Raw genomic sequence first — 24211 nt, forward strand, 5'->3', positions numbered from 1 at the left:
TCCTAGCACCACCTGTTGCTATGTGACTGAGCCCAAACAGAGGAAAAACCTGCATCTCCTTCCACTCCTACACAGAGAAAGAAGGATATACTTTTAAAAAGTCGTCAGAAGTGGAAAAGGAGGTTTTTAACACTGAAAAGAAAACTGTCTGGGCTCATGAGGAGGGAAAAAAAATTTGTTGTTCCCCTGACAAACATTGCCTTTAGACTCTGCCATGCACCAGTAAGGCAAAAACCCCCACACATAAGTAGTAATGGGCTAGAATAGGGATCTTGTATACATGCAAAAATTTTGTTAAAGACCAGCAAAAATTTCTGTCCCATGAGGAATTCCAGAACAGGAACTTGTAGTGGTTTTAGGAACAACTTTCTTCAGATGTCCACAATTCTGCTGCTCACTGTCCTAAGCCACCTGATCTAGAGGGCCCTGCTTGGAGCAGGAGGTTGGACTAGAGAATGGAGAGGTCATTTCCACCTCACTTATTCTGCAGTTTGCAATAGCAACAGGCTGCTGCATTTGCAACCAGCACCTGAGCTGCCCAAAGTCAGGTGTTATCAGAACCACCAGCACCACCTTGACAGGTCTGACTACTTATGAGAAAGCACCCCAGTTATCTGGAGTGCTGTGTGTAGGTGCTCAGCAGAAAAATGCCTCTGAGCCTTCTGCCTAACTTCCCATCTCTTGCATTATATTTCCTTGGGTGAAAACATCATGAAATGTTTAGGGTCAACAGTCTGCCATTGGGGAGCGATAAGAGTACTTTATTCAGAACAGAAAAAACCCTTTCAGAGACTCAAGAAAGCCTCCAGGTCTTCAGAAATGACAGGACTGGAAAACACCTGGCAGAGACCAGCAGGCTGTGAGCAGTTGCACACCAGCTGTGTCCTGTGTGTCCCTATCCCAGGTCACCAACATTTCCAGTGCAACAGCAGGCTGGGCACAGAGAGTAGAGCTGGCCCCTTGTGTATTGTATTTTCCCCATGGCTCATATTGGTCATGGTCAGGCACACAAGTCAGCAAACCCATTTCTATGCACAGAACAGGTGAATGGGCAGCAGCGGTTAGAACTAGAATCTTGCTAAAAGAATAGCTGCTAAGTGAAGTGTATTTCAAGGGAAGCAGGCTCTGGAAACCCCTGACAGTCTGTTCCAGTGTTCCCTTGCCATGCAGACAGGCCTGTGCAGGACAGCAGGAGTAGCTCAGGGGACACTGCTCTCCAGTGGGCTCCTGGAGCTCAGCTCTGCTGTGCCCACCTCACTGAGCTTGGCTTTCTGCAGCCCAGCCAGAGACCTACAGGAGACATGGCCCTACATAAAGCCCTCCCTGGAGAAGATCTTACTAGCCAGGACTAGGCCTAGGATGAGAAACAGCCTTTGAAGGAGGGAGAAAAGCCCACCCAGAGAAGCCAGACAGACTGGCTGTATGCAGCACCAGCCAGCCAAGAGACGGGCACATAGACACTTGGAGCAACATGAGAGCAATCCCACGCCGGTGCCAGAAGCCTTCCTTCGGCTTCAAACAGCCTCAGATTGGCAGTGAGCCTCCAGAACCTGCCCTCACCACTGATGGGAACTGGCCCCCAGCCTTGGGTGTCCCCCAAACCACTTCCCTCCAGCAGGACAAGGTGCTAAAAGACGTGCTGTGACAAGAGTGTGACTTCCCCAAGCAGTGGTGCAGGTATGGCTTAGCTCAGGTTTCTTAGGCTGTTTGTGCTTGTTTGAGCCTGCTGGGCTCTCCCATGGGTTGAGCACTCTCCAGCTGCTTGCCTGTGCAGCACTGCACCCTGCTCCCATACTCCTTCCCTGGAAAGCACCCCCATCCACCAGCCCAGTCACCTTACCCTACACCCTGGAGCCTCTCTGCCAGGCACCCCAGACACAAACAACCCCCTGACAGTGGAGTGCCTGAGACTCCAGAGCAGGAGCAAGGGGAGATCCCAGGAGCAGGGGATGTCCCACTGAGAGTGACCCCTCCCTGGGATGGAAATGAGGCTGTCAGAGCAATGAGGAAGGCATATGTGAGTGCTTCTACTGCGCTCACTCAGCTGTCCCCAGCTGTGGCCAGCTGTGTAGAGAAGACTGTGGGCAGCTAGCGTCCTTTGTCAGTGTCAGCTTCCCAGGAGCCCTCTTTAGCAACCAGCTTGCTAAAGGGAACAAAGATTTTACAGTTAATTGCTTAGGGCCCTTGAAGCCACTCCCTGACACCCAGCAGGTGGAACAGTCTCCATTATGTTCCTTCCCTGTTCATTGTCACTCTGTGAGTCATTCTTGTTGTCTGCCAGTGTCACAGGGCACCACAGGTGCCACAGGGACTGTGGTGTGTGTCACACAGAGATGACCTACCCCGCTCATTGCCTGTGGCAATGCCCAGCAGCTGGGGACACCAGAGCCACCTCTCCACAGGTGCCTGCCCAAACTGGTCCAACAGAAACCACGGGCTGCCAGCTGCATGGCACTGCTGCCATGAGGTGGGCACAAGGGCCAGGAACCTGTGGGCTCCCTGGCACGGGACAGCACAGGGGAAAACTTGGCCCTTGTCCCTCATGGTGAAGGCTGAGCAAAGTCATGGGATGGTCAGCACCCGTGCTTGCCCTTGAAGCTGGTCTTCAGGGTAGCATTCCTGCTGCAACTGAGAGCCACGGTGGCAAGCAAGTGTTTGGACGAGCTCATCCCCGCTCTGGGGAGGGATAAAGTCCCTTCATTGACCTTGAAGTATTTGATCACTGAAGTATTTGAGTCAGGACCTCCAAAAGCTCTCTAGGCAGCTTCAGCCTAGAGATTCAGAACAGAACAGATTTCAGCAGACAATTCCCAGCCCCCATCTCCCCACTTGCTCCCTAGAAAACGCACAGCCATCCGAGTCTGTGGAAGGGCTCTCGCTCCCCTGCACGCACCCCTGGCATTCCCAGGGTAGAGAGTGGATCTGCAGGTCTACTCTGTCCTCCCTCCCCGCCTCTCACAGTGCCAGGCCGTGTTTTCCCGGGCTGGGCATGGCAGCAGCTCCCACGTGTGATGATGCCCTGCTGGCTGTCTCTGCGTGCTGCAGCACGCTCTGCCTACAAGCTATGGCAGCGCTGCTGAAAATCCTCCCGGCAAGGAACTGCACGTATCAGCTCCCGGTTTAGTCACTTCAAAACAATCCGGTTAGTAAGAGTGAGAGTAGGGAGGAAGACTGTACCCCAGGCAGAGATTGCACATGGAAATACCAATGAGATGACACTGTTCTCTGAGAAGTGCTGGAACAACGGGAGGAATAATAAAACACTGCAGTTTCCATCCACACAACTGTATCCCACGGACAAAGTAAAGGCGGGAATCTAACTGGAAGTCCCATCTGATTAGTATCTGTCTGGCCTGGATCCCTTCTACTGCTGAGGAGAGACAGGCTGAACCCTGCCCACTAGAACCAAAGGAAAATGCATGAAGGAGAGAGCAGAAGAGGCAGTTGCTGAGGCCAGGCCAGCAGCCCTGCTCCTGCAGCAGGAGCCAGCAGTGCCCACCTCCTCTTGCCCCAGGGCATGGTCTGGGTAAGCACGGTGTGCTGCTGGCTCTTGGGGTGCAACCAGTGTTGCTGCCCTCCTAGGGAAAAACTGATCAAAAGAGCAATGACTCAGTCACGTTCTTGTGTGTTGGGTTGTCCAACAAAGGCAATTGCCAGCTGCACCCTGAAGAGCAACCAATCTCTTATGCTGTTATGGGGCAAGTGGGGTATGGAGGTAGAAGTCTCATCTGGTTAGCTGCAAGAGTTGTCCTGTGAGTCAGTACTGGCTAGTTAGAAAATGCTTCTCTAACTGAATGGAAGCCAAAATATCCTGTAAAGCCTTGTTTCCAGCCACATTTTTTTTTGGATTAGCAGCCAGAAAATCCCAGCACATCAGGGAAAAAAGCCACTGGTAAACAAAACAGAAGATGGCTTTTGAGGTTTTCCTTTGCATTGGGGTGTTCAGAGGGAGAAAGGAAGCTTTTGTGCTTTCTCTGACACTTGGGTTGGGGTGGAGTTTGAAAAGCACATATTTTTTAATTCACATACTCAGAAAAAGGAAGAAAATCTCTGCTTAATCCCCAGACAAGTGATGCTGGTGCTAAGCCTCATTTTCAGAAAAGAAAACATGGCAAAATTCAAGAGAGACACGTGCATGAAAAGGAGGAAACATGAGCAAGTCAGAAAAGCTGTGTTATAGCCCATTCTATCCTGATGACTTGACAAGTCGCTTCCCCCCTCTCCTTTCCATGTTTTTTTCCATTCTGTCTTCATGCAGTGTTAAAGGGACAACAGCTGGGTCAGGGTGGGCATGAGCTGTGTGTCGAATGCCCACCCCATCTTCCCCCCAAAAGTGACTCCAGCCAATATCTTGCCATGGAGCAATATGGATGATATTCCAGCCTCTGCAGAAGGGGTCCAGAGCAGTGGGGTGCTGAATGCAAGCTGCAGCTGCCAACCCCTCCCTGCAGTGCCACAGTATTATGCAAAATTGTCAAATGTACATCACAAGAGCTGTACTTCTTCTCAACAGGAAGAAAGTCTCTGTGATGGGCCTGGATGCACCCCTTCATTTTGTTTCTATGTAATCTAATTCTGCTGACAGAGGACATCCTCTGGGACAGGATCTCTTCATAGCAGGTGAAGCATAAATTCCAGCAGCACTTCGACCCTCTCCCAGGAGGAGAAATGGGGCGTAAAAGATTTCAGAAAAGGTCAGAAAAGCATTAACATGTGCCAGCCAGATGCACACAGATTTGTGACATGACTTTCACACTGTCACTGCAGGACTCCCAGCACCTCTGAAACCATTTCAATGGGGTGTCTCAGCCTCAAACACGTCACTGCCAGTGCTCCCAGTGCAAGCCTGGGCTGGGTTCACAGGCTAAGAGAAAAGGGTTTTTCCACATAAAAGGCTTTCTCTCCGTTGACAGTAATAAACAAGGGAAGAGAGGAGCCTATCCTGTTCCTGCAGGCCACGTTACTCACATTTTGCAACTCTCAGGGCATATGCACGGAAGGAAAAAAAAGACAGCATACAAACATTGGAAAATCTTTCTGGACCAGAATATTTTCCCATCTGTCCTGTCACCGAGGCTGGCCAAGAGCAGATGCCAGAGCAGAGCACAGACATGGGGCAGATAAGTAGCAATACCCCTGAGAGCTCCCCCAAGGACGTGTCAGTATGCAGTTTGGGACCACTGCCTGGACTTTCCCAACACTGGGGTTGAAATCCAAGGCTGAGTCCTGCTGCAGGGGTCTGCTCCAGCCTCCTTGAATGCACCCTGACGCCCCCAGCCACAGCTCCTGGAGCCATCCCCCAGTCACATCGTCCAACCTGCTTGTGTGCACATTGCTAGCCATGCTCCTGTTGCTTAGCACCAGTGATAAACAGGACATATTCCTTTGGCCAGGTGCCTGCCCAAGGCATGCAGGATCAAGTCTTCTCCCAAAAACCTCTCTGGCAGCCACTGAACAGCACCGTTTGGCTTATCAGGCATTGAAGCTATCCCCTGGTCTTGCTTGATCAATGTCATCCTGCTAAGAAAACTGGCACAGGTCTGCCTGCCCTTTGGCACAGATCTCTTTGCAATCCCCTTGTCCTAGCCCATGTTTCCCCCAACATTACAAAACCTTTTCAGGGCAGTCTTGGCTCACTGCTAAACATATGGCAGGTTTCTTGCCTGGGTTTGTCCAGCCACTTCTCTCCAGGGTCCGGGGCCCTGCCTCTGGCTCCAGCCAGCTCCACAGCTTTTGCATTCTGTGCCAGTTTGAGTTTTGCTCTGGCAGATAATCTCAGCCATTGCAAGCCATACTCAATTTTTCATGAAGCCTTTCTTCAGCCTCTCTGATTTTCCAGCATCCCCTTCCAGCTGTCTATAAACTGAGAGAAAAAATCGCCCCTCCCCACTGCACTCCACCCCACAAGATGACTCTTTTTAAGCTTCTGTCTGATGCTTCCAGACCACCACACAGAGAACGGCAGGCTCCTGGGCACTTTAATCGAGGAGATGGCATTGGCAGAGGACGCCCTGCTCTCCTGCCCATCCCCAGGCAGGCTGTGCCTCCGAGGGCTGCAGCAGCAGGACAGATCCAGGACCCGGTCCTGCCCTTACACCCAGCCTAGCGGGATCACAGGGCTGATTAAAGTGACAGCAGACTCAGGAATGTTAAACCTGGACACATCATTTGCAAGACACTAAAGCGAGATGAGAATCCAGCCCTGCACAGCAGCGAGCGCTGCGGGCTCCATCAGCCCGGGCGGGAGCGGGGCTCCTTACAGCGGCGCAGCGGGATGCAGCCCGGCCGGGCGGGACGGGCGGGCTCGGCTGGAGCTCCGCGGCACGAAGCGCAGTTTCCGCCGCACCCCGCCTGCACCTTTCCTGTACCCCCGCAGGAAGCAGCCCCGGCCGGGACCGCGTCCTGCGGCCCCGAGCGTGGCGGGACGCGCCCCGACGGCTGCCGGGCCACCGAGAGCCCGCGGAGCGCACAAGCACGGAGCGCGGGGGGAGCCCTGCCAAAGGGAGCGGGTGCCAAACCTGAATTACCAGCCCAGAGAGTGGCTGTGGATCCCGGGAGCTCCTGTGATTTGCGGCAGGTTTTTCAGGTCCCCGCCTGTCAAACACACACGCAGATACTTAAGCAGTCACCCGAGGACCTGCGGGGTTCTTGTTTTACACACTTCTGGTCCCTGCCAGCTCCAGGTAAGCACAGGCTTCGAGATGGGGGTGCTGGGGTGGGTTTGCATTTGGGGATGGGGGGGATGGAGGCAGGAGCTCCCCTGTGAGTACTGATGCTGAGGAGGTCGGAGCTGCACCCAGCAGGGCAGGAAGGCTCATGCCTGGGGCAGGCAGAAGGGCACCCAGGCACGGCCCACCACGGGGTCCTGCCTCTGCTGCAGCAGCTGCTGTGCTCCTGTTTGCTTTGTTCCTATCCGATATTATCTTCTAAAAGACTGGACGGGTAGTTTACAGGATGCATGACAGGTGTTTTTTCCTTATTTATGGCAAGGCCCAGTTTATTTTTAAAGCCTCTGTCCCACCTTATCCTGTGCGCTATGCTGGCTGATGTTATCCACAGCCACCTCACAGCAGGAGGATGAGCAAAGCTCAGGACAGGACATGGCTCTGCAGCAGAGCAAGGGAGGGTAGGAGGGCTTGTTTGCATTGAGAACTGCTATTTTGATCCCTGCAGTGGCAGGAAATAGCTGCAAGCTAAAACCAGATGCAGATGCCTCCAGTCGCATCCTAGCCCTGACAGTGGGAGCACTGGGAAAGGGGTCAAGAAGCCCAGCAGAGGCTATGGAGCCCCATCATCTTGGCAAGAGCTACTGCTCTGAGAGATTTCTAGGGGCTTTGGGTGCAGTAAATCGTTGGAAAGCTGCATACCCAGCCAGCTATTGTGACTACTGTTAAAAAAGCAAAGCTGAGCAAACAGTGATCATGTCTTTTCTGGAAAAGTGGCAGATTTCTGCCAGGATAGTAAATGCTGACTGCACTAGCAGTGCTGGACAAGCATGCTGGGAGAGAGAAAGATGCCCTTGCCCATTTCAGGCCAGAGCTAGGAGTCCTGCTAGTAACCCCAGGGTGTTTCTGGGGAGCTGGGTGCAACCACAGGACATGGGCAGAGTACTGTATATTTATAATAAGACTTTCTCTTGCTGCAACTTGTGTCCATCAGCCATTACCTTTTCTCTGCTCACTCCAAAATGGCCCTGGAGGTGCATTTTAATGCCCTCTCAGCCACACTAAGAGCACCAGGTGCTGTAATGTACATAGCAATGCTGGCTGGAGCTGCCCACAGCCCAGGCAGCTGCTGATCCACCTGCAAGCTTCTGCTCTCACATCGCTCTACCTAAAACCACGACAGTCAGAGCCAAGGGTGAATTCCCAAGGGGTCCTTAGCTTGACACTTAGGACAGAGCAGGTGTGGTGGTTTCCTTGTGACGGTGCATCTGGCATTGTCATTTCTGCCTGGGTGAGTAAACCCCAGCTGAATGACAACTGCAGCCCCACAGCCCAGCTGAATGGTTAACATTCCTTGCACTGAAAAAACTTCTTTTTTTTTTTCAATGTTTTCAAAAATTTAAGAGGAAAAAAGCCGTAAGAAGTGGTGCATTTCAGCAGCTAAGCCAAACAGCTGTGAGGCTCCATATTTTTGCCAGGCTTAAAGAAATGTGAGACAATCACCTTTCCTGTACAGGGAGAGATGTTGGACAGCCTGAAGCTCAGCTGCATGCCTGAGCTTAAACGAGGTTCCATTTAAGTAGTGGGCAGGTGGTCAGTGGTCTCAATAGGGTGTCTGGCCATTTAGGCGCTCCTGCTGCCCTCAAGTCATGCCATATATCCTCAAATTTAGCATCTAGGAGGTGCCAAGTGCTAGAGGCCATATGCTGCACAGGGGTCACATGGCTCCTGAAAGCCTCCAGGACATAGTGGAGTGATGTGACCTGCAAAGCCCTCCAGGAACCCCAGGGTTTTTGCCTTTTACTGACACCCATCTCACAGCCTTGAGAGGTAAAAATTGTACACCTACCAGAGCAGGGGGAGAGGGGACACAAAGAAAAGCCATCAGGCATCACATCCCACATGCTGGAGTACCCTGAGCTGCCAACAGGTAGAAGATACTGTGTCCTGTGGGGAAACGCCTCAGGAACCTGGAGATAATCAGAAGCACAAATAGCTGTGCAGGTGAAACATGAAAGGTGAAGCATGAGTTCCCTATGCAAATCCATGCACTCACATCAATGCACATTAATGCGGCAGGCTGCAAACAATGATTTATGAGCTGCCAAGGCATGTTGCTGCTGGTGACCCAGGCTAGATGCATGATCTGCAGGTGATGAGGATCCCTTTGTGGCTGGGCTTTCTATGGGAAGGGCAGGTGGCTCAGCTGTGTGCTGAAAAAAGAAGAGGCAGGACTTGTGGCCTGAGCTTGGCCTCATCTGCATTTTGACCTCATGGAGAGCTTGGCAGCCACAGTGCTGGAGAGCAGCACCTCAAGTCCAGGGGACCTCCTTCTAGCCCTGCATCTTTTCCAGAGGTCTACAAACATCTAAGGTAGGTGAGCAGCATTCAGCAGACTCCTACGACCTCACATGAATGAGGAACTGAGTTATGGTGCCCCCTTCCTATATGGATGTTTCTGAAGTGAGCTGACCCCAGGAAACCCAGGCAGCAGCAATGCACTGCAGACAAGGCCAGCTTGGCTTGCAGTACCTGGGGTTAGAGATGGTTTTTCCTCAGTCCACCCAGGGCTGGTGGGTGATACTGTCTGTACTGTCCACCAGCACCCCATCACGTTCAGAGGTGCTCCAATGTTACACAACCTCTGTGTTACAATCCGTATTTACCAAGTGACTCAAGCAGAGTGGGCTGTTTCACAACCAGCCCTGGTCTATTTATAAGCCCCTACTCAAATGCCAAAGGATTCTTTTATTAGTCAAAGCACTTTCTGCCGAGGAGGCTCAGGGGGATCTTTGCTTTATGAGGTAAAGTTCAAAGAAGAGGATCTCTCCAGCCTCTCACTGTGCCTGGCTCTTCACGAGCTGCATGACAGTTTTGAAGCTGAGCTCCATCCTAGCAGTTCTGTCAGCAAGAGAAAGCCCTGGGGCATTCGGTTCCCCAGGGTACCTAAAGGTGAGTTACCAGTCAACCAAGAAAGCACTTGGGTTTAAACCTATGCAGTAGGAGTGCAGCATGATGGATGTCCCAGGATTATACCCCAGAGCCAAAGAGAAGGAAAAGCTGGACTGCAATGTGGAGGCAGGGCAGGTCTGCAGCAGATGGCCCACAGGATTCCCAAGAAGGGCCAAGGGCTCCTGGCAGCACTGGAGAACCAGCAACACCAACCAGCCAACCTGACAGAGATGGGCCAGGCAACTGGGACGGCAGGAGAGCAGATCAAGCAAGGCCACATGTTGCAACCAGCTCTTCCCCTGCCAATACCCCACAGCCTGGTTTCAAAAACACCACAGTGATTCAGCATCAAGGGACTTGTGCGTGCTGTGTGGGGGCAGTGCCTTGAGTTTTAGTTGACTGAATTAGCAAGCTCGACCCTCTGCCATGTGAAAGCAAACCTGAAACCCAGCAGAAAAGAGGTGTGGGGCTTAGCCAAGATGCATTTGCTTTGCGTGTTCTTTTGGACCAAATCCTCCAGAGATTGTGCAAAGCGCAAGTGGGACAAGTGTTACTCTGGAGGAAAACCTGGGCTTCTTGGTGCTGCCTTTGCTGGGAGCACCTAGGACTGACCCCAGTCAGAGGCAGCAGGTGCTTGAGCAACAAACATACACTGGGTACAGTCCTTGAGGATTTGACCACTTACACACCAAAATCCAACCAATCAACTAACCAGTTCAGTGATGCTCAGGAACAATAGGACTAACTGTTTATGCCCATGTGTGGTAACATTAAATATTACTTTAAACAGTGCAGCTCACCTTCTCATGGCCAGCATTATGTGATGTCTGGCCACACTGCTAAGAGAAGGACCAGGACACTGATCCTGAGGAGGGGAAACAGGGTGGTTTCTAGATCAAAGACTACACTCCCAGAAGGTCACGTATGCTCTGTTTCATCATTCCTTTGCACAAACTTGCCTGATCACTGGGAAACAGGGGGAAAAAAAAAAACAACAACCCACTAGGTTAGATGTCAGATATTGTCCCTTCACCCAGAGGATAAATAATGTTTTTTGCCTAATGTCTTTAAATTAACCCCCTGAACATGCCCATTGCTGTGACATCACTCCTTAGTGACGCCCAGGCCTAAATAGGGCTGTAAACAGGAATCGTTCCCATGGGAGTCACACTGGCTATAAATACAGCACCAGGGGAGTGCTGAGCAGCCTGCAGCTTCCTGCCAGCTGAGGATGGTGAGACAGCTCAGCACTGGGCATTGCTGCCGTGTGCTCGCTGCAGTGAGGAAATGAGACAGGAGCTGCTGGGGGTTGGTGCTCCCAGCTGAGCTCCCTGGCATGCCTTTAGGAAGGGAGCTGAGCCCTGCTGCAGCCAGAGGCCACAGCTGGGGCCGGGAGGGAGGTTGGTGGGGACACAAATGGCAAATCTGGGGCTCAGCAAGTGTTGCCCCACTGGCCACTCCCAGCTTGAGCAATGACACCAGCCCCTCTCTGCAGTGCCTGGCCCCATAGCCCTGCCCCAGGAGGAGATGGCCATGGAAAAGCCAGTGATACCCACTGAGGAGCAGCTGGAGATCCTGGAGTACCACTTCTGCAAGGTGAATAAGCATCCTGACCCCACTACACTGTGCCTCATCGCTGCGGAGACCGGGCTCTCTGAGGAGCAGACTCTGGTGAGTGCATGCCCCTCATCCTGCCCCTGGCACCAGACCTGCTCCCCCTGCATGCCTCTGTGTCCCATATCTCCTGCCTGCCCTGGCCTATCATACACCTGTCTGTCCTCCCACAGGCTTCCTACAGCAGCCCCTACCCTTCTCATGCTCCCCCCACACGCCTGCACTCCTTTGTACCCCATGTGCTCTCTGCCTGCACTCCCTGCACCACCGTGCACCCTGCACTCTCCTCACTGCGCCCCCAAGTCTCCTCTGCACCTCTGCAACCCCCAGCACACTCCTAACTGCACCCAGAGAGCTCTAATGCAACACAGCACCGTCCTGTACCCCACATCTTTCCTGCACTCCACGTGTTTCTGCTCCTGAATTTACAACCCGTGCATGCTGTTCTTCCAAATAATTTCTGATAGTCTTGGATGCACAAGCTACTGGTGGTTTTAATGTCTGAAGAAACTACTGTCATTTTAAAACAGAAAGAGGATAGATGCAATTCCTGCAGGATGTGCTGTGGGACATGCTCAGGCTGTGCACCCTACCCCTCAGTGTCCCTAAGGCCCAATGTCAGGCAAGTCTGTCAGGCTCTCCAGGAGACAGAGAGGCCTCCAAATACCCCTCCACAGGGACAGGCTGCCTCTGTCTGGGCATTCCACCAAGCCCCGTGCTCCAACTGGAGCAGGCTACCGTGGGCTTCGGAAGCAAAGGGCTTCTTCCCAGTTCCTTCAGGTGGCAGTGCAGCTCATTGGGATGTAGGTGTTTTCTAGACTGCATTTATGGGTATAGAAAAGAAATCCATCCCACTGGAAAGTTAGCAGCAGTTTGCAGAGAGCTGCCAAGCTTGGCTCTCCCTCAGCAAAGCCAAAGGGGTATAAAAGCCGAGCTGGCAATGTCAGCATTTAGCCTGTCCTAGGGAAAGATGCTGGAACAGCATCCATTGCACAGATAGTCCTCGGCTGGAGTGGACTGTGCTTTGGTGACAGGCAGGTACCAATCACTGCTTATTTGAGGCAGCAAGGAGGTAGTACCCCTAAAATACCTTTTTCTCCATAGAAATGGCACTGTTCCTTTTTTTTTTTTTCCCTACAGCAACTTGTAAACACAGGCCATGTAAGCCCAGGGCACCTGTGGAGATGTCTTAAAATCCTCCCTGATAGCTATCTTTTTCCACTAATCTAGTGTGCTCCTAGAGATCTGGAGATGGAGGTCACGTTAGGGACAGGTTCAAGACTGGGGTGGTGAGCTGCAAAGTGCCTGCATTGCATAGAACACAGGGAATCATTGCCCCTGACATCTGGAGTGCTTTATCATCTAGAAATAGCAGCCATTTTAATAAAAAATTCAGTAACAATGAGATGCAAAGAGGAGATTATGGTTTAGGACAGAGAGTGAAACTTTTGAGAGAAGGCTAGGCTGTCAATCGTATGACTGGATGTGGTCAAAGGCAGTGTGAGTGTGAGAGGCACTTATGGAGAGCACTGTGGTTGTATCATTATGGACCATAATAGCTTCAAAAATAACCATGAACAAATATAGCAACAAAATGAACTGCAACAAAAGGAATCACAGGCACATTGCCAACAAAAGGCTGAGCTGTGCTTCCGGCACATGAGTAGTGTTTCTTTTCTTTTTTTTCTTCTTAGGTAGTGTTGCTTTAACCAAATACATTTTATCTAATATTTTAAATTGTGGCTGCCTTGAAGTGGCATCAGCAGTTCTTGGAATAGGCTTCCAGATGCTAAGTTACAACAGACATAGTGCTAAGTGCTGCTAACATAGATGTGCATATTGCCTTAAAACTAAGATGATTTTAAAACAATTTTAAAAATAGATTGAGAGTCAATGTGCTGTACCTCTCCTCCTTTCTGAAACAGGTGAGCTTTCAATTCCTGTCAGTTTTGAACTTGCAGATGATTTTTTCACTTCTCCAGTCATTTAAACAGACACCATCCAGCTCCTCAGCCAATCTCTTACTCTGCAAGAAAAACCTGGGCTTACAGCAATAAAAAAAAAGCCTCACCCATGCTGTCAAGGTCTGAAATGAGCTAGAGAAATGAGTTTGAAAGAAGTGCACATGTAGGTTATAAGACTGTTCAGTCAAGAGCAACCATCCTGGCTGCCTGTACTGCCTGGAAACAGCACCTTGCTACAAGGCAGCAGCACCATGAGTTCCCCTCACCTTGTCCCATATGCTGACATCTGCACCTTTAGAAAAGTGATTTGGAGGCTTCACTCAGCCCAGTGTACTCAGTCTCTGCTTTGTTCTTTCTCTCCAGAAATGGTTCAAGCAGCGCCTGGCGGAGTGGAGGAAGTCTGAAGGGCTGCCCTCAGAAAGCGGGTCTGTCAGGGACTAGAGCATGCTGCTCCAATCCCCTTGCCACTTATAAAGGATGGTGAAGCTCTTCAGTGGGTTTCCTTGGGGTTCTTCCCGTTGCAATAGGGTTTGCGATACAAAGTTATACTCTGCTATTTAACATAAATCTTATTTAACATGTACATAACCAGAAAAAACCCCACTATATATATATATATATATATGTATGTGTGTGTGTATACAACTTTTGATGGCTGATAACCTATCTTGTGATTCCAACCCATTAACAGCAGCTGCACAAGAAAAGGCAATTTCATGCCCTTGTTCCAGGCTTGCAGAAATTTTGCCATGATATATGTTCAAATATAGAAGGAAGAAATAAAGACTCCTTTTCCTTACAATCCCCAGAGGCAAAGTATGTGTGTGAGCTTTAAGGTGCAGATCATCCAGAGAGTAGGGCATCTGGAAAACCAGGTGTGTTGTTCAAGTGACCTGATTTGGCTCAACATGCCTGAATCAGCTCTGGATACTGCAAACCAAGTGCCTACACCATAATCAGACCAAGCCAGGCACCCTTTGAATGCCTTTTTTACCTTTCTGTTAAAGGTCACCAAAGGGAAAGAATTCATGGGTTGTTTTGGGTTTTTTCCCCAGTGCAATTATAAAAACCCAACATTTTTTTAATAAGAGGAGCTGTGCTATGTCCCTCCTTGTGCTCCCTGCCCCCATGACAGGAGGCAGACTCATTCGTCTGGAAGGGCACCATTTCTCCCAGGCAGCCTCAGTGGGCACAGTGGGCTTTCCCTTTGCCACAGGGACAGCCATGGGCAGCCTCATCTCCTAGGGTATGGCAGCCCACACAACCCCACACACCTCTTAATCCCTGGGGTGGCAGAGGATGGTGGTGCTGGGGTTCCCCCACAGCATGGGGGTTTTAGGGGGAGACCCCAGTCTCCTCCTGGCCATTCTCAAGCCAGAGGAATGCAGTTGCACTGGGGCTCTTGCACGAAGTCCAAACTCTCATCCATCCTGGCACAGGACAATGCCTGATCTAAAAATAACCAGCACAATTTCCCAGTGACCTTACCTTATTCAAAAGGTCTCAAAAGTCCTCTGCTTAGTGGATTACTGAATCAATTAATGGATCCTCTGATTAATCCCCTTCTGGTTTGTGGTCACCTGCCTCTAACTCCTTTGGAAGGAGAATCAGCTTAACAAAGGGAAGATTAAAATACATTGGCTCTGAAACCGCCATATGCTTTCATTTGTGGCTTTTGTCCCTTACTGGTGAGCATCTCTCTTGCCTCAGTATCTCCAGCCTGTCGCCAGTAGTTGGGCAGCCAGTGCAAACACACTGACCCTGTAGGAAGCAGATAAAAGCATTCTCCCCTTATGTCATGCCCTGCACAGGCTGTTGTTCCCCCTGAAATCCAGCTGCCAAACTGACTCACCCACAGACTTGACTGGAGCTCAGAATTTGGTCTGCAGACTCTGGCATCAATATTTGTTTTCTGCTTAGCCTTTGCAACTTGCCTTCTTTCTCTGCTTTTTTGAGTTAGGCTCCAAAAATCCCAATGCAGAACTCTCTTATTTTGCCCTGGGTCACACAACTGAGTATCTGAACCACACAGCTTTAACCCACCTATGTAACTGGATCTGCCTGTTCTCCAGGCATTTGAGAAAACAGGCCCCAAATCGAAGCCAACTCAACATATATTGTAGCCTTTTGTATTTCTACTTCTGTCACAAACATAAAACTTTTGAGTGTCAGTAAAAAGATCATCTTACTGACACTCAAAAGTTTTATTAAACTGAAGTTCTGCTAAAACTTTAGCAAAAAATTTTAACCCCAAATTCAGGAGTCGTATTGCATCAACTTACTGCGTGCTTGCTTTTGAGTTTAGTTTGCCACACTTCCCTGCATGAAAGGACAGTTCCTGTGCTGCCTTCCCCCAGCAGTTGGTTCATTACTTCTTAAACTATTACAGCAAAAAAAAATCAAGAGAGAAACTCCAAACATAACCCATCCTAGGGAGAAAGTCTTCCCACATTAAGTTGAATTCTGTCATTTTCTCTGATGACTATTTTTAAGGAATGATGATTTTATTTTAACTCCCAGAAAGCGTTCCTGCTGAGTGCTGCCTCTGCACTGTGTTCAAAGAGATTTTCCAGCCACAGCACAGCCCAGAGAGAGTGATGTTCCAAGGGGTGATGCGGGCAGATGGCAGGAGCATTTCTGAAGGTGCTTAGCGCCTAATTGGTTGAGCTAGTTCTGCGACCCGTGGACTACAAACCGCCTTCAGAGCTCTCTCTTTCACTTTGAACGCATCTGGGTCGAGTGCAGTCAAGCCCTGACGAGGTCTGGAAGAGAGAGGGTAGGGATCGTCAATCCTGACTTCAGCAAGGCCAGCTGTCAGCTGCCTGCAAGCTCCCACACCTCCACTTAAGCCTGCCCTTTCCTGTCAAGGGAGGACAAAAGGCAACCCACCTCCAGTGTTGTCCTCAGGGGAGGAGTATCTCTCACAGCCACTACAGCAAGGCATTCTCTCACCCTCTGTGAAACATCCTCCCCAGCACTTCCTGCAGACTGGGCTGAGGTCAGCTGCAACATGCTGGGCAACATGAGTGTATTACACTGCCCTTTGCCAGTTGGTTGCTTTTTATAGTTGGAATTAATAACAGATCCCAACCAGTAATTCTGGTGGAATTAAAGAGTTCCTGTTTCTTCTCTTTTGACTCTCCTTCTACCTCAAAAGGGCTTTTTAAACCACAATCCATGTAGCATCAACTCATCAAAACATCTAAAACCCAGGCATTTTGGAAGTGGAAGAGCACTTTCTAATCTTGGCCTAATCTCTCTGGCCAAACACAAATTAACAAAGTGCCATGAGCCACGCAAAATGGGCTGGCAGCTGATCATTTCCCAGTGACAGGGAAGCAGTACCTACCTTGAGGAAGGCTGGGCCAGCCCCACAATTCTTTCTGTAGCCACTGCTTGCATGGCAGCCTTTGTCACAGGCCACTCGGGCTCGCGCGCGGGCATGAAGTTAGGGTGGAGCTGTTTGGGCTTCGACAGCTCAAGGGTGCGAGGGCTTGCGACTACCTTCCGAGATGACGGGGGAACCTGAGGAAGAATGGGGAGGAAGGTCTTTAGAGATGGTCCTGGCATTCAAGGGTGCTCAGCCTGCAACCAACTCAATGTTACCAGGTTCACAGGCACTGACCACACACAGATAGGACACAATCATATCCTCAGCTGTGTTTGGTACCAAGCAAACTGTAGAAGAAGAAATCACTGCCTCGTCAGTCCCACAACCTGCCCTCCAGCTTCCTATTACTCACAGCCCTTTGTCCAACCCACCCCCAGCACTGGAGATCCCAGTTAGGCACTTGTCCACCTCTCCCCGTCCCTACAAGTGCAGGTTAGGCAGAGCTCTGCCGTTCTCAGGGGATATGTGCTGGGAGTCAGTTCATGCTCTGAATGGAGCACAAGTCCTGCTTTCCAGCTCAGGAAGCAGCTATGCCAGCCTCATGGAGAGCAGCACATCCAGGGCTGACACGAAGAGAGCCACAAACAACTGAGCACCTGTGCCCTCTCCTCTGCCAGAAGTCTCATCCATGTCGGGTCCCGGGAGACGCTTCCTTACCGTAGGCATGACACCAGGTTTGGTGTGCGTAGTGCAGCAGGTCAACTCCCTGATCAACGGCTCTGCGAGTTTCTGGATCCGCGCCGATGCACTGGCCGAGATTGCTAAGCTGGAAACCTGTATTGGCACCTGCATGGATCCAGAATGGGGGAGGGACGTGCAGACACAGAGCTTGTACAGCAGCCCACAGGGACATTCTCCCTCTCCACAAGGATGAGCATCCCAGCACCCTTCCTCTGCATACATGGTCACTCTTAATTTTCCCAAATCCATTTTTTTTTCCACCTGAACTATTAAGTCATTTTGGTGCTTTACAATTTCCCGGCTGTTGCCCACTCAGAGCCAGGAGGGGAGTGCCTGTAATGAGAGCTGATGTTGCCAGGTAAAAGTACAGAGAAATTCCTTCCATGTTTTTACATTCATCTTCCTGGCCAAATCAAATAACTTCACTGCTAAGGAGAGACATTCAGATATCAGGGTAAATTTGCTGCTATGGTTAACTGCATTCCTACAGAAAACTTCTCCAGCGGGAGACTTCTTCCAAATTTTTTCACAGGGTTACTGTTGCCCAGTCCTGCTCCAGCCCAGGCTCCCTCTTCCCAGCCCCAGAGGCTGCATCCAGAAAACCTAGCCTTTGCCACGGAAATTAGTGTAATCTGAATTGCTCCAAGCCCTTTCACCCCTGCCAAAGCAATGATCCACCTAAAAAGAACAAGCTCAGAAATATAAATTAGGCTTCTGGCAAAATGTAGTTAAAATACACATAGTAATTGCAATCTCATGCCCCCTCTGTACTCAGATAGGAGCACAGCTGCCCAGCTACAAACATGACTACTCCCTAAGAGCTAAACGTGCCATTTCCATCAGGTTTCTCCACTTTCCCCGGCAGCTTTGTTATCAGAGGATGCAGCCCAGATGCCTCCCTTGGCTCTCCTGCTATACTAGGCTGCTCCAACCTGGCTGGTTTTTGTCTCCCAGAAGGAGACTTGCAAAGACAACATTCTTCTCTGAACAGGCAGTTTCTTCCAGTGCCATAAACTGCAGCAGAACCAGGCAGCTTCTCCCCTCCACACACTGGGCACATCCAGGGGTGGGATACAGGACAATTTGCTGCATCCCTGTACCCCCCAAATCTCACTCGACCTCCTCCTCACCTCTCTGGGCGGCATGAAGTCTGGGTGCAGTGCCTTTGGCTGGGCAAGCTGCAGTATCCGCTTGGAGGCATTATAGTTCTGTGCAGCGAGGGACACAGGCCACTCCGGGGTCTCACGGGATCTGGAAGCACAGAGTCATGGCACTGCCACTCACAGATGTTCTCCAATCTGGCAGCAGCTGGCTTGTCTAAGCCTCACATTTGCTGTCTTGTGGCCATTTCCAGTGTAGGACTCATCCCATGAGAGAATCCAGGAGTTCTAATCCCAGCAGAGACCCTGCTCTGCATTTTTACCCTCTGTTTACCCATCCTCTGTTCCTGCATTTATTAGACACCATTGATGCAAAAGGACCCAAGGCTCTACCTATAGCACCCTATAGGCTTTCTAGCCTCTCACCTTTGTTCCAGGTAAGCAGGGAGGAATTTTTTAGGTTCAGACAACCTCAGCAGCCGTTCAGAAGGGTAGCCATACTTCGGTAGCAGGGGATTCCCACCGATTATTGGTCTGCAACTGTACAGAAAGAAAGATTTTGAGGAGCAGCACAGAAGAGCTAGCAAAAGGCAACTGACAGAGAACATGATCCTTGCAGATGGTAACCTAAGTGTGCCTAAACAGACTCATGCCCATTACATGTACAAAATTTGGCACTGGCGCACATGGAAAAGCCATGTACAAATAGGAATTTACACCTGAGATTTCCTCACTTTAAATGCTTTTGGTATCTGAAGAGTTGACTTTTAAGCACTCTCAGTGCACTGCTTTCAAAGTCTAGGCTTTTCCTGAACCATATAAAGAAGCTGCCCCACAATATCTGGCAGCATTTATGTTGGTCAGCTCTGCCAATTTAGAAACCTCTTTGTTACAATGGCTTGATAGCACCTTGTGCCCTTGTAGCTCCTTTCATCTTGGTGTCTCCTGTAGTGCCTTGTTAATCCAGCTCTCAAACAAGCATAACTGCTGGAATATGCCTGTCATCACCAAGGAAGAAGAGGTAAGAAGAAAGGCAGGAAGTGCTGTTGTATGGACACCTTTAGCAAGAGACAGTAGCTCTCAGGAGGATGAGAGCCCATAATCAGTGATAGTGGCAGAGGGGGGGAAAACTACAGACATGCTTGTCTTGACATTCCTCCAGGTAGAGGAAAGCCAGGAGTGCAACACAGTTTCATCTCCATTCTCACAGACTAGCAACCACCACTTTGACTCCAAAAGAGCTTAATCTCCTCCAACAGAGCTACAAATGACTTGCTTCAAGTAATGCAGCACCACTGTCATTTATACTTTTTCCATCAATTTTCATTCCAATTCCAAAATATGATCTAGGTTTTACACCATGCAGTGACAGCAGAGGTTTAACTCAAGGCAAAAGACCTGGATTCCTTCCAGCAGCAGAATACTGCAAGATTTCTCTATTCCTAACCTTATCTTAAAGATTTAGGTCAGACTCCAAGAGGATGCAGGGGTTCATTAACTGTGTCCAGGTGCCTGGCTGGGCTGCATCAGCCCCAATGGGACATGGAACACGCTAGGGACAGTTCCTCTCTACTCACAGGACACATTCCATCATGTGCATCCATTCCAAGAAATGCATGCATGCACCTGATGTCTACTTCAAACCAAAGCAGAGCTGTTGGATGGGTATTTTTGTTACAGCAGAGGAACAGGAACATGCTCCCCTGTGCTTGGAGACTGAGATCAAGACAAGTTCGTAGGGCAGCTGATGGGAACCCAGAGCTCTAATCAGACCAGCAACTATGTGTTGCAGAAGTCCTTCTCACAGCTGGGAAGTGGGTATGAGGAGATAAAAGGGCACAAAATTTTAGCATTCCACAGTCCTCCCCATTCTGGAAGTCAAGTACTCGGGGTGATTAGGCTCCCACAGCACTTTCTTCTCTGCTCCAGGCAGCCCCTGTTCCAAGCACAAAATAGCTGTTGAGTACCAGTGCCATGGAGCTATCTGCAGGACAGCCTTTTCAGGAGAGGAGATGGCATCTCCCCTTTCCCTGGGAGCCAGTATAGCCCCTTAAGGAATATGCTCTGAGGTGCCTCCGTCCCCAGGATGTCCTACCACGTCACTGACCTGCGCCCATACTTGGTGAAATCTTTCTTGGGCTGGCACAGATACAAGGTTCTTGCAGATGGTCGAGCTGTCATAGCACCAGGTGTGAGGGTCCATATCGTCTCTTGGTTTCCCCATACAAGCCTAGCATGAACAGCAAGGTTGTCAAATTTCAGTAACAGGCACAAGTGTGAAATGTGTTTGCTGGGCCTATCCTTCCCTGCCTAGGATGGAACACACACACAAACACACACCCCCCCACCCCCCACCCCCAATGGCTCCCCAGGCTCCCCACACCTGCAAAGTGCCACTAGCACCCCCTGAACATTCTTCTTTTGTGGCTCTGAATTTCCCTACACTCTCCTGCTGGTTGTTGTCAACTAAAAGGAAAGATTCTGAAAGTGATAGGTTTTAGTTACCAGTGGATGTGCAGAAAGGGTCATTTCATTACATCTCTGAAACCCCTGGAGGAGTTTCATCACTGCATTTCTTTTGCCTCACCATTACCACCCAACAATACCACAGGTATGACAGGGAAAATAGTAACAACTTTACAGTCAGGGTGTGCCATGGAAAGTGGGTGAGGTTTTACAGCAGGTTAGTGGTTACTCTCCTGTGCCCAGGGCAAATTCGGAGTTGCTCATCCCTCACTGAGAGGCCATGATGAGAGAGGGTACTGGGGTAGTTGGGACAGGGAACAGCAGGGCAAGGGGTTTGTGGAGCCTTTTTCGAGACCCATACAGATAACGGAGAAAAGATGTTTTCAAGAGACTGTTGCCCTGGCTTGTCAAGCTGTAGTTTGATCACATCACACAGACAGCAACTCTGTTCCTAAAGCTGGGCTGTATCCTCCAGGACAGAGCAGCCTGGCTCCCATGGCCCAGTCACCTTGCACCACACACCATCCTACCCCACAACATCTCAGCTGGGCAGCTCAGATCAGATGGGGCAACAAAGGCAAGGCTCGGGTCAAGCCCAGGGTTTTGACTGAGAACTTGAAAGAGCAAACTGAAGGGAGCCCATCGAGTATGGAACATCTCAGTCTGCTTTTCTAGGGACAGAGGGGAAAGAGTACCAAGACAATGGCCAAGGGTCTGCTCCAGCTGAGTCCTGTCAGACCCCAGCCCTTGAGCAAGTGCTGTTTGAACACCTACTTACGTGGGACTGCTGCCTTGGCTAAACACTGGTTTGGGGTCTGCAAGTACCTCTATCCTGCCAAAATTGCAGAAAAGGACAAACATGCCATTAATCATACAGTTAAACCAACAAAGCATAAAGAAGCTACTGCTGTACTCAAAGCCATACAAACACTCTCAAAGCCCTGTGCTTTTGCCTCCATTCCCTTGAGAGAGTGCGTTTAAGGACCTCTCTCTTCAAGTACTTTCCACCCATTTAATCTGGCAAACTCACCAGCCCATGAATTTTTGTGTTTTTTCTTGGACTGCAGAGACACAAATTTGCAATTCTGCCTCCACTGATGGCTAGGAGAGTGGGAAGGAACTTTTCTGGTCAATAACATACCATAAAACAGGTACAAGAAGGATGATCTCCCAGCCTATGGGAGCCCAGATGAACAAACACCTGTTATCACCACGTCATGGTTTACTAAAAGGCACCATGGGGACAGGCTTTAGGAGCACATTTTATTTCAGTCCATTTATCACAGAGGTCCTAGATGCTGTATAGACACAGGAACATACATATCTATGGCCCTAGGAACAGCTCTGGAAATGTTTTTACTGAATATACAACAGACCAAAACCTTTCATGAAGATCAGGTATCACTTCTGAGGCCTCAAGTCCCAGTGACTGGAAGTGCCTGAACTTTATGAGCCTTGGTACAGGGAGGAGAACAAGATAATCCAGTGCCACAAGTGTGTTACACAACTCCTTGATGTCGCAGACCAAGCCCATACCCACCCACTGGGGCTACAGGTGCCTACCCACAGCCAGCTGGTGAACAACCACACTGTGCAGGCAGCTGTGGAAATGCTCCACCATGGAAAAAACACAGAAGGTGGAAGCCTGAGGCATTGCTTCCCTGCCCCATACCACCTGGCAATGCAGCAGCATGGCCCTAGAGAAGAGCAAGGACACCAGCAGAGAGAGATACTTGCCAACAGAAAACAATTTGTGCTGTGGGACACACCTGTGGTTTCTCTGATGGGGCTAATACTGCTAGTAAGATGCCAAGCCCTGGAAAATGCTTGTCAGAGAGCTCAGCAGCACAGAGATCCCTGAAATGGCAGGCTGCTGTTACAGCATCGCCACTGCATGAGATGCCTGTCACGCCTAACTTGGGCCACAGAGCTGCAAACACAGCTCCTACTGAGATCCCACAGAGGCAGCTGCCTGTAGGACTTTGGCGCCCTGCCATCAGTTCAAGACAGGACACAGTCAGGAAGGCAGACGTCATTTCAGAAGCCAAAACCCAGTTTAAGCTCTTTAGTCCCAAGCAGGTCCCCAGAGGGTTTTCCTAGCAAGGGGGTGAAGGATTAGCACACAGAGGTTCCCCCCAGCCTAGCTGTGTTGCAGAGCTGGCACTCTCTCTGCAAGCAGGCTCACTGCTGTTCCTCAGCTGCTGGCACACATCCAGCACACAGCCACAGCCAAATGTAGCACAACATAGTGCACATGGCCCTAGTGCCCCACACTGCTGTGCAAAGCTTGCATCATGATCCAGCCAAGGAATGAGGCACACATACATTCAGATCAGGTGGCTCAACTCACTTGGCAATCATTTTTTGTTCTTTTTCCAATTACAAAAAGAAAGACTACATTTATTGTGGCAAAAGTTCTAGACAGACAGGCGTCCTCACTCAGGATGTACCTTCAGCAGCTCTGCAACTTGAAGGGGTTAAACCACCTCACTGACAAGACAGCCCTGGTGGAGCCTTTGTTGTTTGGGCCTGTTCATGCTTCCCAGCAAGGCCTTGCTTCAGCCAGACACAGAAAAACCTCCCCTCCATTGTCTGAGCATTCACACACTCATTGCTTAGGGGAGATCAACTCCTTTTGAGATCAATTCCTTGTAAAGCAAAGAGTCACAGCTTCCATTTGGAAGCGGCAGGATGGTCGGATGCTTTTTAGAAGCTGAGGTAAGGCCAAAACCGGACATAATTTCCCCTCAAGCGTTTATCACAGTGTCATCCGATACACTGACTCACTGCTTGGTGTAAATCCCCGACTGAGCCCTCTCAAGAGACATGGGACATTGACCTGAACACCCAGCCAGGAGGGGAGGGCTTCTTACCTGCTGCGTGGGTACACACACATGCAAGGTGTGAAAGCTGACACTGCAAAGACAAGAACAGGTGAATTTAAAAGCTTGATAACACCTGGAGCCTGGCCTGCCTGCTCTTTAGCATGCAATAATCATATGGCAGATGAAGTTTGTGCATCTCCTCAGGACAGTTGCTCAGCAGATGTTTGTACTGCTTTTCCCTGGTACCTTCCTCTCCAGTGGTTGCTCCTCACGGGGGGATGCTGGCAGCCCCCAAGGCTGCAGGACGGAGCACCCCAAGAAGAACCAGTGGTCACCAGCCCGGAGGCTCCCACCTGATTCTATAGCCACCCCTTATGATGGCCTTCAGCAGCTTCCAGGGGAGGTTTTCAGAGCCTCGGGGAAATAGCAGCTGTATTAAACTGGGACCAGGTGCCAGTATAAAACAACCAAGGGGTGGGGGATACGGGATGACAGGAAAACCAGCGACGTGCCGAGCCGTGCAGCCACGTGCCCTGACGGCAGCGATGGCCAT

At 50.3% G+C, this 24211-nt stretch overlaps 1 protein-coding gene across 2 annotated transcripts; it reads left to right on the top strand.

Annotated features, from left to right (window-relative positions):
* The first annotated feature begins 6400 nt into the window (after positions 1-6400).
* On the top strand, positions 6401-14765 carry HOPX (HOP homeobox). 2 transcript variants are annotated; one of them, XM_084204287.1, is made up of 3 exons: positions 6401-6683; positions 11113-11288; positions 13559-14765. In XM_084204287.1, exons 2-3 carry the CDS (start codon positions 11145-11147, stop codon positions 13634-13636), a joined length of 222 nt encoding a protein of 73 aa, XP_084060413.1. In that variant the 5' UTR covers positions 6401-6683; positions 11113-11144; the 3' UTR covers positions 13637-14765. The 2 variants fall into 2 exon arrangements, with proteins under 2 accessions (XP_084060413.1, XP_084060412.1); XM_084204286.1 differs by lacking the exon at positions 6401-6683 and adding an exon at positions 10837-10851.
* The last annotated feature ends 9446 nt before the right edge of the window (positions 14766-24211 follow it).

Source organism: Fringilla coelebs (genome assembly GCF_963513975.1).
Source record: "Fringilla coelebs genome assembly, chromosome: 4".
In the NCBI taxonomy this organism is placed as follows: Eukaryota; Metazoa; Chordata; class Aves; order Passeriformes; family Fringillidae; genus Fringilla; species Fringilla coelebs.